A 17,849-nucleotide genomic window follows, 5' to 3' on the forward strand; every position below is an offset into this window, starting at 1 on the left:
AAGACGTAGTCCTACGTCAAAAGTAGCAAGTATATAACACGTAGACATTTTATCTTTCGAAGGAAGTGTTCATCATACCATTTCGTTCGGTTGTTTAGGAGCTATTAACTCTCAAAATCTCGGTCTCCGGCGTAACGCTTTCGTTTTCGAAACTTTGATTTTACACCCCTGTATAGAAATGAAAGACGTAGTCCTACGTTAAAAAAATCTGAAAACCCCTGGTTTTGATGATCAATCAATGAACAGTTCGGCGATTGGACCCATGAACGTGCGCTTAGTAAGAAAACGTGGATGTGATAACGAAAAATAAATTTTGGGCGGGGCGAAGTTTGCCGGGGCAGCTAGTGATACAGTATAGAGAGACATCGAAGCAATCTTAAATTCTGAATTTTTTATAATGAATAAACGTTTGTATAGGCGTGGAACTATTCTCATGCCGGTCACTGTACAAAAGCAATTTGCATGGAAAGCACAGGGAGCTGAACTGACTCGCCTCCTTAAAATGTGTTCGTAGCGGGCTTTCGAATTTGATTTCTATCGGCATACACTCACCAAAGAATTTGATTTTTTGTGTGTTGCTGAATGCCGAAGCTTTCAAAGCAGGGGTTGAGATAAAAGGTACCAGTCAGTGTGCTTCTGACGTCCAACACGTGGAATTCTGTTCGAAAAAAATGGAATGTCATGCGTGTACTCTGCTTTGCAAATAGGGGGTGATGATGCGTTTGGCATCTGGATTGAAGTGGATGCTTTTATGGCTGAAGAGTGTTTATTCACCGTGAGGTAATGTAATCAGTAATGGATGATTCGATCGGTGCATGCCGATTATTATTAGAGATACACTGGGAATATGAGAGTCAACATGGATCGTGCGTTTGCCAATTAAAATATCATTAAAATGTCTCAATTCATTTGAAATCGTGTATCGACTGCTACTAACTTTAGGTCAGCCCACTGTCCACATTCCAAAAGAACCATATTTCTAGCTTCCCTTCGAACAAGACCGGATGGAGATCCACAGCGCCCACATGTCAGTCGCATTTCTGTCGGTGACACGACGACACATAAATGTAAATGAATCATAGCTCCACTTCCTATCTTCCGCCATCTGTCACCAGATTCACCAGGCTCGAACACGTGTGCTAACTACCTGCGACGACAGCTCGCCGCCAGGGCGCAGTAAATTATTTAATGGAGAGCCGGGTGAGTTTTTCACAAAATCCGGGAAACATAACCTCCTCGTTTCACTCCGTGTTTCGCATACAGCCCAACGATATGGCGAGTCGAGGACAGAGTAATGCCGTAAATGCAGAATCCTCATCTGCATCAAAGAGGAGCGAGCGATGGGTTGTTGGAGAGCCTCGGGGCGAAATGAAGGATGATGGAAAATATGTGCCGTCGTAACGAGCAAGTAATATTATTTTCTAACCCCTTTTTTTTTTTTGGGTGCTACATGGTCAGTGACTGGGAGGCGGGATTGTTGGATATGGACCATTTTTATTCAAAGTTTTACGCATGCAAAATAACGAGACTCTGTAGGAACCCGTCTTCGATTGGGATGGAAATTTTTGGAAGATGCGCTAGATTGACTTTCAAGAGGGGTATTGCACCGACGAGAATATAATTGGTACCATCTATCACAGTTTCGCTCGAGCCAGCGAGCAGCCAATAGACTTCGTTAAGTGTGAGCCGCAGTTTAGAAAAATTTGAAATTCTTCTAATTTATTTTTAGTTCTAAAGCATTCCAAAGTGAAACACAAGCCAATCAAACAAGCCTTTCCATTTTTTTAAAATTTTTATTTGACATGTTATGAAGAATTCATTTTTAAAGACTAGCGAATCCGTCTACCAAGGCAAGTCATACCGTCTAACACGACACCAGAATATTACTTCAGCTGTTACAAGCAACCTCACACGGTTATGATTTTCAAAACAGATCACACAGACGCACTTGTCTTGTTCTATCGGAAGATTGAGGGGTTGACAAGCTCGACTCCCTATTAGCTGTTAATGCGTTTCCAATAACGGTTGATCTGTGAAAACATGAGATAGAAACTTTTGGGGATATGTTTTTGGCTCCTCGACCTCACAGGTTTTCACATAGTCCGTGAATCTGACAAGAGGTTCATTTTTCGTTAAAAACAAACCAACAACCGTTCTGCTATCATGAGCTTCCCGAGAATAGCGTGACCCACGATAGAAGATATGGCGCATGGATAATGTCGAAGATATTAACTTTTCTGTTTGGCACAAGCCAAATTTCGGTTCGCTGGCACTGCACAAAAGCCACCGACCGACCAGACCAACCACTTTCGAGCACCAGCAGCAATTACAATGGGCGCTATAAAACGCCAAAATTGTTCCAAGCTTTTTCGAGGCCCATTAACCCGCATCGGAATGTGAGAGAGGGGAGCCGAACGCACAGAGGGATCCAAAACCAAAAAGTTAATGAACCCAAGCGTTATGAACTGGTGAATTTGGAGGAGTAGTATGGATCCATCATGGAGCGAACGGCCATCGCGCAGCGTTGAGTTTTCATCACGGGAAATAGGATGGTCCCCTATTGAAAGTCTGTAAGCTGTCCATCAGCTTTTCCAAACAGGATGTAGAGTTGAATGAATAATTCATCAGTTGAAAACGTTCAGTTCGATAGAAGTTATAGGAGAAAGCCACAATTTACTTCATCCTAAACGTTATTGATGGCATCACACATTGTTTATTAATTCATTGCCTTTTCCCTAGCCGGATATTCCACTCAAGCCCAGCCAATAAAAGCATTGAGACCATCCGGAAAGAATGATAATCCATTCTAGAATAAAAAAAGGTCAATTTAGTTCATCGAAACGCACCAAGCAACATAGCAATAACTTTCCGGGGAGCATTTCTTCCCCATGCACCCCAACCATTTGCAGTTGCTGCTAAACTTCCTATCATTAGTCTATCCGGAAAACTTTCCAACCGCTTTAGCGCACCATCGAGCCACAAAAGGCTGGCTAACACCGAACTGAGTAGGGGAAAAGAGAAAACCTTTCCACCTCCCTCAACAAGTTCCATGCCATGTGAAATATGCCGCAAATACGTCTCCCCAAAAAAAAAACAAGGAGGCCCTCGGTTGACATTCTATCATAAATATTTCAAGTTTTCCCATTCCTCGCCGCTGTAACGCTTTTCACTCTCGAACACATTTCTCCATCCGGAAAATGGTGGAATCGAGAGTGGTGGCGGGGAAGGCCATCGTCATTCTTCACTCCCGAACAAAGCCGACAAGAATGAATACGAAACTTTGTCCTGCTGCTGCTGCTGTTTTTATTTTGCTGGCTGCAAAGTTACAACAGTGGATCAAACCGCGCGTTTTGTCCTCTTACGCTCACGTGTATCATCTTTTTTGTTTCCCATTATTTATCCGTACGGCACTCTCCTCCCACCTATCACTCCCCGAGAAAGCTTTCCTCTGAGGGGGTGAAAATAAAGCAATCTGAGTCGCTTCAATTTCGCTTCCGGAAAACCGGAGGGTTCCCCCTACCGTGAAACGGATATCCAGGAGAAATCTGAAACGACAAAATAGTTGGGAGTAGTTTGATTTGACCTAGAGAATGTAATCTAAGCAGTTCGAATTGATGCTTCAAATGCTGATTTTTTTCCTCGATTTTCACACCAAACGAAATATTCACAGCCAATGGAGACGCACAAAGTATTTGTCGATGCGTCGATATTCCCACACGAACTGAAAGAAAACTCGCCACAAAATGCATAAAAGGAGCAGTTCCAAACCATCGTTAATTTGGATAACTTTCGGTATTTTCCATAAGTGGACACATTATTTTGCTCTGAGATCAATTTTTGAAAAGGTTGTTCCTAAAATGTAATTTTCTGAGTTACATATTCCGGTCTACACAACGACAAGCGAGTACAAAAATACTCAACACCAAAAAATATCCCCGACTTACATGTATTTGCAAAGCGGATTCCCCCAGGCACATTGATTTTGAAATCTGTGTTGGGGAAACCGTAAATCGGGCCAGTCAACCCTTGGCAGTTGGGGCGTTTAAATAACGCTTGACATATTACAGTTATTAAATTGTTCATCTCATGAAAAATAATATTTTAACTAATTGTGATACACACGTAGAAATATTTCCTATGAATTGATGCAAACATCTTTCCGATCTGTTAAGAAATGTTCGAGTTATAAGCATTCGAATTACGGGTAGGGTTAGCACACAAATCGGTAGAACAAATGTATGGAAAAAAAGGAATTTCTTCCAGTTTTCATGAATTTAAACCGTTTAGAGATTAGCGAATTGTAATGTATAGCATATCAAACAAATTTTAGAGAATTTCCAAATTCGATTGGTATGCAAATCATGAGAATTCGTTCACAGTGAAAATAGTTATTAATGTTAACTTTATTTCATAAAAACGTGACCTGCTTTCTGATTTGGCACCCTTCCTGAAAGTCGTAGTTTTACGTCAAAATCAACGGATTAATCTTTTCAAATCTACGGATCCTTTTTTGCAATGCATCAAAAAAAAAGTTCTTTCCTGCAACAGCAACATAAAACAGTTTCCCCTTTTTATAAACTCTTTTTTGATGGCTGAGTTGGAAAGATTCCTGCAACTTTTACGTTTATGCTTATTTTTCGTTTATGTTTGTGTTTCATATTTACGTATATGTTTGTTTACATTACAAATTCAGTTTATTGACGTGCGACTTCGTTTAACCGGAGTATATGGGGGGTAAAATGAAAACCCAAACACAAAACATGCAGGAAAAAATGAAAGATTCCGAATGCTTCTAACTCGAACATTTTTTACTGGATCGGAAAGATGTTTGCATCAATTGATAGGGAATATTTGTACGCTTCCATCGCAATTAATAAAAGTTTATTTTTCATTAGATTAACATTTGATAACTGTAAAATATTAAGCCTTATCTAAACGCCCTAACTGCCTTATTTTGATTGGCCCGATCTACGGTTTCTCTAACACAGCCATCAATTCCAAGCAGCCTTGGGGAAATCGGCATTGCAAATACATGAAAGTATAGGGACTTTTGTTCTCACCGAGATGTGTTCCCTAACACAGACTTCAAAACCAAGCAGCGTTCGAGTGATCGGCATTGCAAATACATGAAAGTCGTGAGTATTTTTGTTCCGACTGAAATGTGTTTCCCTAACACAGACTTCAAATACATGGAGCTTAGGGAAATTGGCATGCAAGTTGGGGGTGTTTTTGTTCCGACTGAAATGTGTTTCGCTAACACAGACTTCTAATCCAAGGAGCGTGGGGGAAATTGAAACTTTTTGTTCCGACTGAAATGTGTTTTCCCAACATAGACTTTAGAACCAAGGTGTCTGAGGAAACTGATATTGCAAATTCATGCAAGTCGGGGGCATTTTTGTTCCGACTGAAATGTGTTTGCCTAACACAGACTTCAAATCCTAGATGTCAGGGGAAATCGGCTCAGCAAATAAATGCAAACTGCGAGTACTTAGTACTTCTGCACTCACATATTTTTTTGCACTTCGAAAACTGTTTTCCTAACACGGATTACAAAAGCGGGTACGAACACCACGCTTTGGCTCGGTTATTCAAGATTGTATTGAAGGATATGCCTTCACATCTTCTGCTCACAGAATTCCGACGCATACCATTTGATGATTAGGCAGTATGTAGATGATATGTAAAACAATTGCTGCGTTGACGCCTATTGATTAAACAATGTGCGTTCGACGTACATAGCAAAATCGAAACTGAGTGCCTGAAGTTCATCAGATCAAGCAAATTCGCGGTTCGAGAAGTACGTACACTTGAGAGATACAAACTTCAGAGGGAAATGTAAAATAAAATAATCGTTTGATAATTCTTTCGTTCACATATTTTGTCCTAGGCATCATACCAAACGTAAAAGGAATGTCATTTACTTGTAACGAAGAATATAATCTATCACAATTCATGAATTGAGCTCACATGGCATTTATTAAATCTTTTTACTCACAAATGAAATATATTGAATTCAATTGAATTCGGAGATTGTTTCATTCAATCCAAAATTTAATCAATTCAAACAAATGATTGCTACGCTAAGATAGTCCCACGTCAACCTTGCGGTTATAGCATAGATATAACTCACCCATTTTTTTTTTTCAAGGTTCACTGAAAATTCAAAGTTCTTTATTATACAATGTTTAGTTTTTTGGCTAGCTCACTTAGATTGAGTTAGTTGAGTTAGTTGAACTGCCTGAATTATGTATTCAAATTTTCAAATAATTTAGTCTCTCCTTTCAATAATTTGAATGTTCATAAGCCATATTTCATGAAATTTCCAGAAATAAATCTTTCGATCGCTTCAATTCTTTTAACTAATAAATTTCAATAAATAATCCTCTTATTTTTTTCGATCGTTTCAAATTTTTTTAACTAATGAATTATAACAAATAATCCTTTCATAAACAATTGTACAACTTTTATTCGTGATTTGTTTAAATGCTATCTATTTATTCACCGTAAACATGTTAATGCTTATTTACTAAACAAATTTATGGAGGTTTGTCGCATATTTCTTCGTGAACAATCGTACTTTTGTGTATCGAGATTTTCAATGAAAATAAAAAAAATATGTTTTTATATAAACTAGTTACAATATATAATACTGAACTGTTGTAAAATTTTCCTAATGTGAAACTTGAAATCGGAATAAGGAACATGGAGTGAGGGAGCCTAGCTAGCCAGCACTTCTGACAAAATCATTGCCTGATTGAGACCTGCTCATTTACCTAAACTTTACTTGAGGTTCTAATTGGAGAAACATTTTTCAAGCTTTGCTAAAAATTTAATGAAATTTTATAGAATCCAACTTTGAACGGACTTTTTCATGGTACAGGTCGGACTCGATTATCCGGAGACTCGATTATCCGGGATTCGATTATCCGGAGTATTTTAATTTTGATTTTCGGAAATTTTTAATAATTTGTATAATAATTCTATATTAAATAGCTAATATGGGTATCAAAAGAAAGGGCTTGACTATTAGAATGCAGTTATTTATGAAAAAATCAAATCCAAGATGGCGGCAACTCAAAATGGCGGATTACATATTTTCTCAGAACCCCATCAATATGGGTATCAAACGAAAGGGCTTGACTAGTAGAACTCAGTTATTTATGAAAAATGCAATTCCAAGATGGCGGATTGCATATTTTCTCAGAACCCCATAATATGGGTACAGGTAAACTTCGATATAACGTACATTTCACTTTCAAAATTGTACGTTGTATCGAATTGTACGTTATATCGAAGCATAATAAAGTACTCACAAACGTAGTCTATAATACATTATTGTGTTGCTGTTTTAGTAAAGTGAATGAATAACTTCAATCAGAAGACGAAGCCAGCCTTTCTCATGATGTTTCCCTTCGTACTGTTGATTAAAGCTTGATTCATTTAGAATCCGGAATCACAAAACCAGCTGTATTTCAGGATTGATTGAAGGTACAAAACTTGTTTTAGCATCACAATACAGATAATTCATTGTTCTATCAGAAAAAAAAATATTGAAAAAAAATTTCCTTTATACTTTGGAAATGTGTACGTTATATCGAGGTAAAATGTACGTTATATCGAGGGTACGTTATAACGAGGGTACGTTATATCGAAGTTTCCCTGTATCAAATGAGAGGGCTTGACTAGTAGAACACAGTTATTTATGAAAAAATGCAAATCCAAAATGACCGCCACTGCAAGATGGCACCATATATATTTTTTTTATATTTCAAATATGACTTATTTCATGAATAAATGTAACCTTTCAACGTTAAGGTGAAGTTCAAGTGGCTATTACATGTACAGTGGGGTAAAAATCGTGATTTTTGAAAATTTTGCTTGAATTTTCACCAGGAATTGTTTATATCGATATGGCAGCCAAATTAAGAAAGACAGAAGTTGTGCGTCAAAGAACAAATTGTGGAGCGGTTGAAGAACTTCATTTTAATTGAGAGAAACAATCTAGTTTAATATATTTTTTCAGGATAAAATTAATAATAACGCATTAAAAATTATTTACTTTTAAGTGTTTCACTTCTAAAATGTTATTAAAATTCACTAATTTAGTTGTTCCACTATTATATCATGTACTAAATTTTCTCATCCTTCAAATGAAAGTATCAGAATCGTCTTCCTTAGCGTACTTTTTAATGTAGAGCCAGTATGAAGCAACAGAGTCCGAAACAAAAAAAAAGTTCTATAACTTTGTTAGTGTTGAAATTCGATCATATGCGTAGGAGGATTTTTTTCATCAAATATGATCGCCTATCCCCTCCTGCGAGAATCTGGATAATTTTTTTTTTCATATGAGAAAGGTGTTTTCTGACTTTAAGGGAATGAATCAAAAATCAAATTCCCCTTTTATTTTCAAAAAACGAAAAATACATGCAAAAAAAACAAATAAAGAAAAAAAATGTTTTGACTTGATTATCCGGAGTCAAAAAAATATCAATATTCCGTATAATCGAGTCCGACCTGTATTTGTTTAATTCTATTCTATTTTTTAAGCTCATTAGCATTTGAGTTGTAATACAGCCGGGTTTAAAGGGAGACCCTACTCGCGAAGGTCGAAAAATAACTGATTTTTGTGATTTTATTTCCGGATGTTAGAATTGAAGATGCTGTGAGGACATTTTGTTGAATGGTTAAGGCATATTAGAATATGTATTTTTTTTTATTTTTGGATGCCAATGTAGTGATTATTATGATTCTGGTAGCAGGACGGGTAGAAGCTCTCTCTTAAACTGGTCATAAGTTTTTCTCAAAATCTGGTGGACCGATCTGGCTTGTTTTGGCATGCAAAATGTAAAAAATGAATTCAAATTGCGGTTTTTGAAAATTCTGAAATTTCCAAAAAGGCGGTCATTCGCTTAGAAAAACAAAAAAAAAACCTATTTAAACTATTTTCAATATTTAAAAAATAATTAAAAATTTAAAAATTAAGATATCAAAAAACGGCAACGTAACAATTTAGATAATCAATGTTTACATTTTTACATGTCAATTTCAGTCCGATCGGTCCACTAGATTCTGAAAAAAACTTTACCAGTTATAGAAAGAACTTCTACCCGTCTAGCTATCAGAATCATAATAATCGCTACATTGGCATCCAAACATTTAATAAAGACACTCTTAGAGTCAATATTCCATGCATGGTAAAATGCGAAAAATTTAAATACATTGACTGATTCAAACAAACGCCAGGCAGACACTAATGATCGGATGGCACTAAAACCTGACAGATGTGCGTCGTAAAGTTGTACCAACATAAGAACAAAAAACGGTTCCGTTTAAATAAAACGTACGTTCGGTACGGTACGTACGGTATGTTTAAATAAAAAATTCCCGGTACTTTTTGATCATAGGGTACCTTAACTATTCACCAAAATGTCTCAACATCATCTTTGATTCCAACATCCGAAAATAAAATCACCATAATGCGTTAATGTTCGGGTCCCTCTTTAATCGTGTAAATGTTTACCGTATCCATGCGTTTGATAAATTACACAACATCGCTTTTTCGACGTTAGAGTATTCTTTTTGTTCCACTGATAAGTTGGACCGAACAACGAATGCGGTTGATAGAAGGATTCCATTGTTGTATAATTTATAGCACTAATAGTCCGATTTTTCAAGAAGCAGCAGGCAGATGAGCGTGTGTGGCACGTGTGCCATTCGGGTATATGTTGCATTCGGGTATTTGTTACATTCGGGTGAATGTGCTTCGGGTAAACGTGTTTCGGGTGAACCATAGTATTAGTTGTTGTTAGTCCAATTAAAATCCGTATTGGGTTGAATGAACACTCAGAAAGTAAAAACTATAAAAGAAAATTACCTTTTCGATTTCGAAAGTGTTTTCTTTATATTAAAGTAACATGTTTTTACTGATGATAAAAATTGATAATTGTGTTTGCCGAACACTGTACGGTATTGGTAATTATCTTATATTACACTAGCTAACCCGGCAAACTTCGTCCCGCCCATTTACTTGATTAATTCTCGAGTAATGCAGAAATTTGTGTTTCATTTGTATGGCAGCCCCCCCTTTGAGTGGGGGAAGGACTGTCTAACCATCATAGAAACATTTATTGCACCCTAAAACTTTCACATGCCAACTTTGGTTTCGTTTGCTTGGTTAATTTCCGAGTAATTCAGAAATTTGTGTTTCATTTGTATGGCAGCCCCCCCTTAGAGAGGGGGGAGGGGTCTCAAAATATCACGAAAACCTTCCCCGGCCCCAAAAACCTCTACATACCAATTTTCATGTCGATCGGTTCAGTAGTTTCCGAGTCTATAAGAATCAGACAGACAGACAGACATCACTCCATTTTTATATATATAGATAGATAGATTGGTGAGTTTCTTTTCTTTATTTCATCCATACATAACACAGGAGGCATTCCACTTCGGTATCTTTTATCTGATACGCACCATCCAACTGCTGTTTACCATCCTTCTGTCATCATCACTCCGTAAACACTGGTGGAGTGAACAAACTATACCCAATACCCAAACAAAACGGCCCACCAAATCATTATCAAAGAGTTTAACGATGTAATTCTTCAAACATATCCAAAATCAATAGATAGCCTAACGGAACGAAATCCTACGTCAACTATGCGGTCGTGTCTCAGACAGAACCCTCCTGTGACTTTTTTCCCACTGAGCTATGTTTCCCTAACACAGACTTTAAAATTAATGCGTCTGGGGGAATCCGCTTTTCAAATACATGCAAGTCGGGGGTATTTTTTGGTGTTGAGGTGTTGAGTCCCTAAAACGTACTTTTCAACTGAGAAGCCTGGGAAAATCATCATTTCAGAGACTAGAGGTGAATGAACTTTCGCGGTTCGAGAACTACGTAAACATTAGATGTAGAATAGTTTCAGAGGGAAATGTAAAATACAATGATCGTTTGACAATTCCTCCGTTCACGTTTTTGGTAGTCCTAGGCACCATATCAAACGTAAAAAGACGTTCTTCAAATTTACTTGTAACGAAGAACATAATCTATTACAAAAATTCGATGCATTCTAAAATAATATTCGAAGTGGTAAACAAGTGGATTGCATAATACAATTGCGTAGTTCTACGTCGAAAATATGCGGTCGTGGCCTAGATACAACCCCTTACAATTTTTTGATTTGTTGGTTCGCAATGTGATTCACCGTGAAAGGATCATACTATTCCATCACCTGTCCATGTTCACGTTCGCGGGAACTCCAAACAGGCCTTTATATCACAATTCTCTAAATGGTCCTCTTCAAGGCTAGAGGCGAATGATCAAAGCCTTTATAATAACAACAAAAAAGTGCCCGCTTTCAACACTCAAATAAACGGAAAATCTTATTTTCATTATATTACTGAAAAAACAGTGTATTTTACTAACAGAGTTACTACATATCATCCAGAGACAAATTTGCTGTACAAACAATGGTTTTCTTACTATCTTTCTGAAATTGAAGCATATGTATGTCCTTTTCAAAAATTCATCTTTAGTGTAAATCTTCTACTCGTGGAATGTGTATCCCTCATAACAAAAATATAATAAATGTTTCCCCCTTTCAAATTAAGAATGGTTGAATTCGATTCCGAATGGTTTCAGCTCATTCTGTATGGAATCGCTTACGAATCAGTTCACTGCCGACAGATGAAATTTAAATGAAGTGCCCAGCCAGCGATGTGATTCCAACACCGAAACCAACTGAAGAAGGATCAATTACCGATTATCATTTCCAATTTCCGTAGCACTTACGATCGATTATGTGCGAATTCTAATCGGGCAGATCAAATTATCCATTCCTTGGCAGTTCCTTCCAAGACGCTTACCGTACCGTACTGCTTGCTTGCTGCTCATACATAACCAAGCACCGTAAGCTCAGTCACGACCGGAAAAGGAACAGAAATTAAATTAAAATCGAGCTTCTCTTCCGCATCACTTACCCAGATGCTTGAAAATCTCATTTCATTTGAATGTGTAAACGAGTACCTGTGTGCTGGTGACTGTATATCTTCTGCTTCGATTTGGATTGAACATCATATCAACGGACTCCAGATAGAGGCTTTCCCAGCTTCCCAGTCTACTCCAGTCATCTCGTCCTCCTCCTCTTACACGCCGCAAAATTTACAAACTCGAACACACCGACATGCCATCATTAGCATATGTATATCTGAATATCACTCGGCTGGAAAATGAAAACTACTCTACCGCCTCGAAGCAAAAGCTTCGTCCATTCGCCAACTCTGTGTTGATCTCTGTTCACTGCCGTTTGCTTTTTGCTAATCCAACCCGTTTTAATGCCTTTATCCTGGGCACACACACACACATTCACTCATATATTTATATAAAAACGAACCAACTCTCAACCAACCAGCACAACGAAGGACGCGTGGGAGTTTCTTCGTGTAAACGGCGGTCGGTCTCGGAACAGGACCGGGCCGACAATCATTAATTTGCGCACAAATTTCGCACCCATATACAGATTTTCCACTTGTAGGTACTTGTGTTGCTACGAGAAATCTCATTAACGGCTCAAATCTGTCTGCCCACCCATTATGTCCTTCAGAGTCATAATTACTTCGGTCTTCTTTGACTGTCTGTCTGTCACTAAAGTTCCCCACGCCGGGAAAACTGATTTGCTCCGCCTTAATCCGCATTAATCCCTCGATATGTGAGGTGTAATTGCTGCCATTTATGGGGTTTAATATGGTTGGTATTACTTGAATCACTTCATTCGAACTAACTCAATTACGATTGTGAATGGCGAGAATATTATTTTACATTATTAATCAAACAAAATAATTAAAAGGAGTATCTGACGAATGAGCTTGGGTTTATTCAGCTTTCTGAATCGACATTCATGTTAGCGAACCGTCATCGTGAATAAAATTCACGACTATATCATGATGCCGTTATTTAATTCAATTCCCGCTCGAACCAGGATTTTCCCTTCACATATGCATTCTTTTCAATTCCAAAGTTAATGATAAATTCTCTCTTGATGTTTATTGAAAATAATTCTATGAAGCAGTGCCACTTCGAGTTGGTGTTGAAAAAAAATCTTAGGGGGTATTAATCGATGTTAAATAAAAATTTCACAAAGGAAAAATCAAATTCATCAATACGGATAATACACAACGGAATCGAGGACTTACACCTATTTGGCGAAAATCGTATACCTCCAGAACAATTCGGAAATATGAATATCTGTGCTCGGCTTATTCATCCCATCAAAACGTAAGAGAAAGTTTCCCCACATCGATCGAAAAATTGCCAGCTTAAAACTTCATCCGTTCATGTTTCACCATCATGTTGTGCGAATATATAAATTTTTTTTCTCGCCTCCATTTTCGCTTAGCCAAACCAAACCGGCAATAGTTTCGGGATTTAATTTCTCCTGCAACTGCAAACTTTCGCCTCAACTTCCTGCTCCTCCTCTGACTTGCTCGTTGTCTCTTGCCTTGTATCTCTCATACAGAAATTGCCTGCTGCCTCGCTCTCGCAAAAACACATTAATTTTTTCATTCAATCTCGCATTTGTATGCATTTTGTTCCGTTTTTAGTTTTAATTTCCGTACCCTTACAAAATATATTTTTTTATTGATGTACTTTTTTTCCATGTCTGCTTTTTCTCTCATTTCAAACAATAAAAAAACACACACCTCCTCCGCCGATCTCCTCGTCCACGAAAAAAAATACCAAAATATAAAATCAACCACAAACCGAAACGATGGCGGGTGAACGATGGCGACGATGACGACGTTGGCGGCAATCGCGTGTTATATGTTGTGTGCTCTGCTGTATACGCATTAATGTATATAACAACTTCTCACCGTTGAACAAAATGAAAAATGAAAACAAACGACGAAAAAAACACTTTGATGTTGAATCTGTCGCCCGCCGTCCCATCGACCTGCACATTGATCGACGGAAACCGGCAACCGCAACGCTACCCACCGACCCGACCGAAACTCGCATTTTACCCAACTCTGAACACACAACCTCAACGATAATACCACCCATAATCAACACTACCACCAAACCCACAACACCACAACACCACCACCACAGGGCCACACTGGGCCAGGGGATACGAACCGGCGGCGGCACCGTGGTCCCAATTGCCAGCGGAATCGGAATGATGCCCGTACCTGCGGATCGTCGCAATACCGGTAGCCTGAGGGTAAGTACCTTCCAAATGTTTTGTATTTTTTTTCTACATTTTTTCCGGATCTCTGTTCCGTTGGTGGATCGCAGAGATGCGAATTCGCCATGATCCCATGTAAACTACAATATCATCATCCAACAAATATTTGCATGCACGCTACGAATGCTCTTCGTTTATTCATATTTGATGTTGTCCCACTCGTAGTATAGAAACGTTCAATTCCATCTGTACAGTTTTCAGACGTTGTTCTATTTTTTTCACGATGAAATGGCAATTCAAATTAAATACAGAATAAGTCTGTCAAAATGTCGCATCAGACTTCCGTCGTAACAAAATCCACGGAAACTGAATATAACGATCGATTTGTTTGGTTCAACCCAGAAATACCAGAAACATCTTAGAGACCATTTTAACCCTTTTATGCTGAAGGGAAATATTGTTCCCTTCTGCAAAAATCGTTATCGATTGTTCAATTATTATTTTTTTTTTTTTTTTATTTAAATCGTTTATTTTTACAGGCTCAGTTACATAGGTTTAAAGGAGCCGAACTCCTTACTGTATTGTTACTAGTATATAAACATTTTTCCTTAATTCTAATGTTAATAATATAGGAAACCGATTACTCGCGGTCAACTCGAGTTTAGAAGGGTGACATATTTTCTTCAGAAAAAGGAGGGGATATGAGGATATGTTGACAATGATCACACTCACACTCTCAATCACACTCATCACACTCAATTCTTAAACCTATCTTATATCTAATATGTATTTACATTTCATCTTATTCTTAAGAAGGGATCCGATCTCTCACAAAGGAAAAGGAAAAGGAAAAACTAAGGGTATAAGGACAATCACACACGAAGATCGATAGCTTTAAGGAATACATATATTTGGGACATGTAATCAAGGTCTAACCGAGCCAACACGTCTCTCACCGGCACATTGGGCTGCCTTCCTCGGGCCCGAAGGGTGACTACTAAATTCGATCTGGCGACAAGATACAGCTCGCACGACCAAACAACGTGCTCGATGTCGTGGTAACCTTGGCCACAAACACAAAGATTGTTGTCGGCAAGATTAATACGAAAGAGTAGCGCATCTAACGAACAGTGATTGGACATGAGTCGGGAGAAGGTGCGAATAAAGTCCCGACTCAAGTCCAGACTTTTGAACCATGGTTTGAGGCTAACCTTAGGGATAATCGAGTGGAGCCACCGGCCCAGTTCATCTTCGTTCCATTTGCGTTGCCAGTTAACTATGGTATTTTTGCGGACTAAAGAATAAAATTCATTGAAGGCGATTTGACGCTGATATATATCGCCTTCAATTGCACCTACCTTTGCTAATGAGTCAGCCCTCTCATTACCCGGAATTGAGCAATGTGAAGGGACCCAGATAAAGGTAATGACATAACAGCGTCTGGATAAAGCACTCAAAATTTCTCGTATTCTCTCAAGGAAGTACGGCGAGTGCTTTTCCGGCCTCACTGAACGGATAGCTTCGACAGAGCTAAGACTATCCGTTACAATGTAATAGTGTTCAACAGGTCGTGAGGCGACGCTGTCCAGCGCCCAGTGTATCGCTGCCAATTCAGCAATATACACTGAGCAAGGATTCTGAAGACTGTGTGAGGTGCTAAAAAATTCGTTGAACACTCCAAATCCTGTGGACTCGTTCATAGAGGACCCATCAGTAAAGTACATATTATCACAATTGATATCCCCATACTTTGCATCGAAGATCGTTGGAACGATCCTCGATCGAAGATAATCTGATGTTCCATGGATATCCTGCTTCATGGACATTCAATTATTATTGAATCGATATTTTTTCACTGAAGATCAAAATAAAACGTATGTCCGAGACAGCAAATGTGTTTCTGAACGAATTAAAAAAAGAACTGTCAAACATGGTCCGGTCTGACTTAACACCGACCACATAATAAATGTGTTATGTGCAATGTTCACTTGTGCTTTACAAGTAAACGAAATTGTTTCGCAGAATACCATAACTAACTATTTATTTTACTTTTCTAATGATTTTCATTATGCTTTTTTGTGTTGTAAAGCAATACATAAAATACCGATATAATAAGCCAAATTCTTCGTTTATTTACTTTTATGGTCCATAGGGAAAAATATTTCCCATGAAATTATAGAAATTATATATACACCCTGCTATGTTTTTCTGGTGATATTCTTTTACTTTACACCCACAAACAGTGCCACAAATTATCAAAATTTATTCACAAATGAAGGAATTAGATTTTTCCCAGTATCGGATGAATTCTCTTCTGTTGAAACTCCACACCATATCTGTCATAATGAGTATAACACAAGAGTCGAGACGCATGAGCTTTGTCTGGTATATTGATCGAAAACAGCATGAACGAATTTCGAAAAGCCTGCATTCAGGCACTTCCATTAGGCAAGGCGCAAATTGAGACGCATATAACGCGAGTAACTTGGCGCGATATAGCGCCTGTTTTTGTGGCTAATGAAAACAGATAGAACGGCGCAAATTGGCCAGATGACGCGAGATGGTGGAGCGCTCGTGAGACACGACTCGCGCGACGCTGTGGCTGAACCTCAGTTTCTCGTGCTGGTCATGCCGGTTGTGGTATTTGTATTGGTGAACAATCATATATAGCGCCGTGGGTTTGACACTGTATGGCTGTACTGGTCGGGTGATTGTGTTAGTAAATAAATATATCGCGCAACTCTGTGTTAATCAGTCATTGTATGCGAGTGGTATGTTATTTACACCAAACTGCGACTCAATATGCGCTCCACCACGCTACGTTCGTGGCACGTATGAGTCGTGTTGGTAGACTCGCGTTCGCTTACGAGCGCTATACGCTTCTCAATTTGCGCCTAGCCTTACTGTTAATAATTTCAGGTGATTATCACGAACGTTAAGTTGATCTTCATCGCTTGCAGTGAATTTTTATTGAAAACGTGTCACCCACTGCACATATAAATGGTGGTGTATGTCATTTTCGAGCAGATTCATAAAACGTAGCGGGAGTTATTCTATACATTCTATTGCCGAACTCGCCAAAAACTGGGGTTCATTGACAGTGTTGTTCCATATTTATCGACTCTCGCTTGAGCAGTAGGTTATCAATACAAGGAAGGCAGCAATTCGCTGAGTTTGAATGTAGCGAACGTGAATATTTTCAGCACTGCCCACAAAAGCTAAAATATTGTGTTGTATTGATATATTTAGTCTTGGACATCTTGTAGTCCTGAAAGGGCTAAGAAACATGCTTCTGGAATCATTAGTTCAAAAAAAAGCTGAAGAATTCCTATTGGAAATTGTTGTTTGTCGCGCAAAACATTGAACCAATGTTTCCACTGGTCCATAAAGCACACCCAGCATCTGCTATTGATCACCGTCAAAGTCCTATTTATGGAGACGTATGAGCTATGTCTTTAATGATCATCACAAAATGAACGTTCAATCGACGTCTGAACTTAAAAATGTAGTATGACACCTCGCCATTGGCGACATGTACAACCTGACGTTGTACAGAACCTTATGGACGGGGTAAAGAGGAAGGTGCGAGCATACGGGCTTGGGCTCGAAGTATGAATAAAAAGAAAATGCCAAAAGTTGTTTAATAGTTTTTATTTTACTGTCTAA

The 17,849-nt window shown here is 38.3% G+C and overlaps 1 protein-coding gene across 9 annotated transcripts in view; it reads left to right on the forward strand.

Moving 5' to 3' along the window:
• Nucleotides 1-17,849, forward strand: part of LOC129771074 (kazrin) — a 346,976-nt gene that overhangs the window by 259,587 nt on the left and 69,540 nt on the right. For 7 of the 9 annotated variants that reach the window (XM_055774374.1, XM_055774381.1, XM_055774380.1 and 4 more), the window contains one exon: nucleotides 14,108-14,219. The exons of the other annotated variants lie outside the window; for them this stretch is intronic. In XM_055774374.1, coding sequence (XP_055630349.1) covers nucleotides 14,108-14,219 — 112 coding nt within the window. The remainder of the gene's footprint in view (nucleotides 1-14,107; nucleotides 14,220-17,849) is intronic. 9 annotated transcript variants of the gene reach the window in all.

Source organism: Toxorhynchites rutilus, chromosome 2, assembly GCF_029784135.1.
Source record: "Toxorhynchites rutilus septentrionalis strain SRP chromosome 2, ASM2978413v1, whole genome shotgun sequence".
Lineage (NCBI taxonomy): Eukaryota > Metazoa > Arthropoda > Insecta > Diptera > Culicidae > Toxorhynchites > Toxorhynchites rutilus.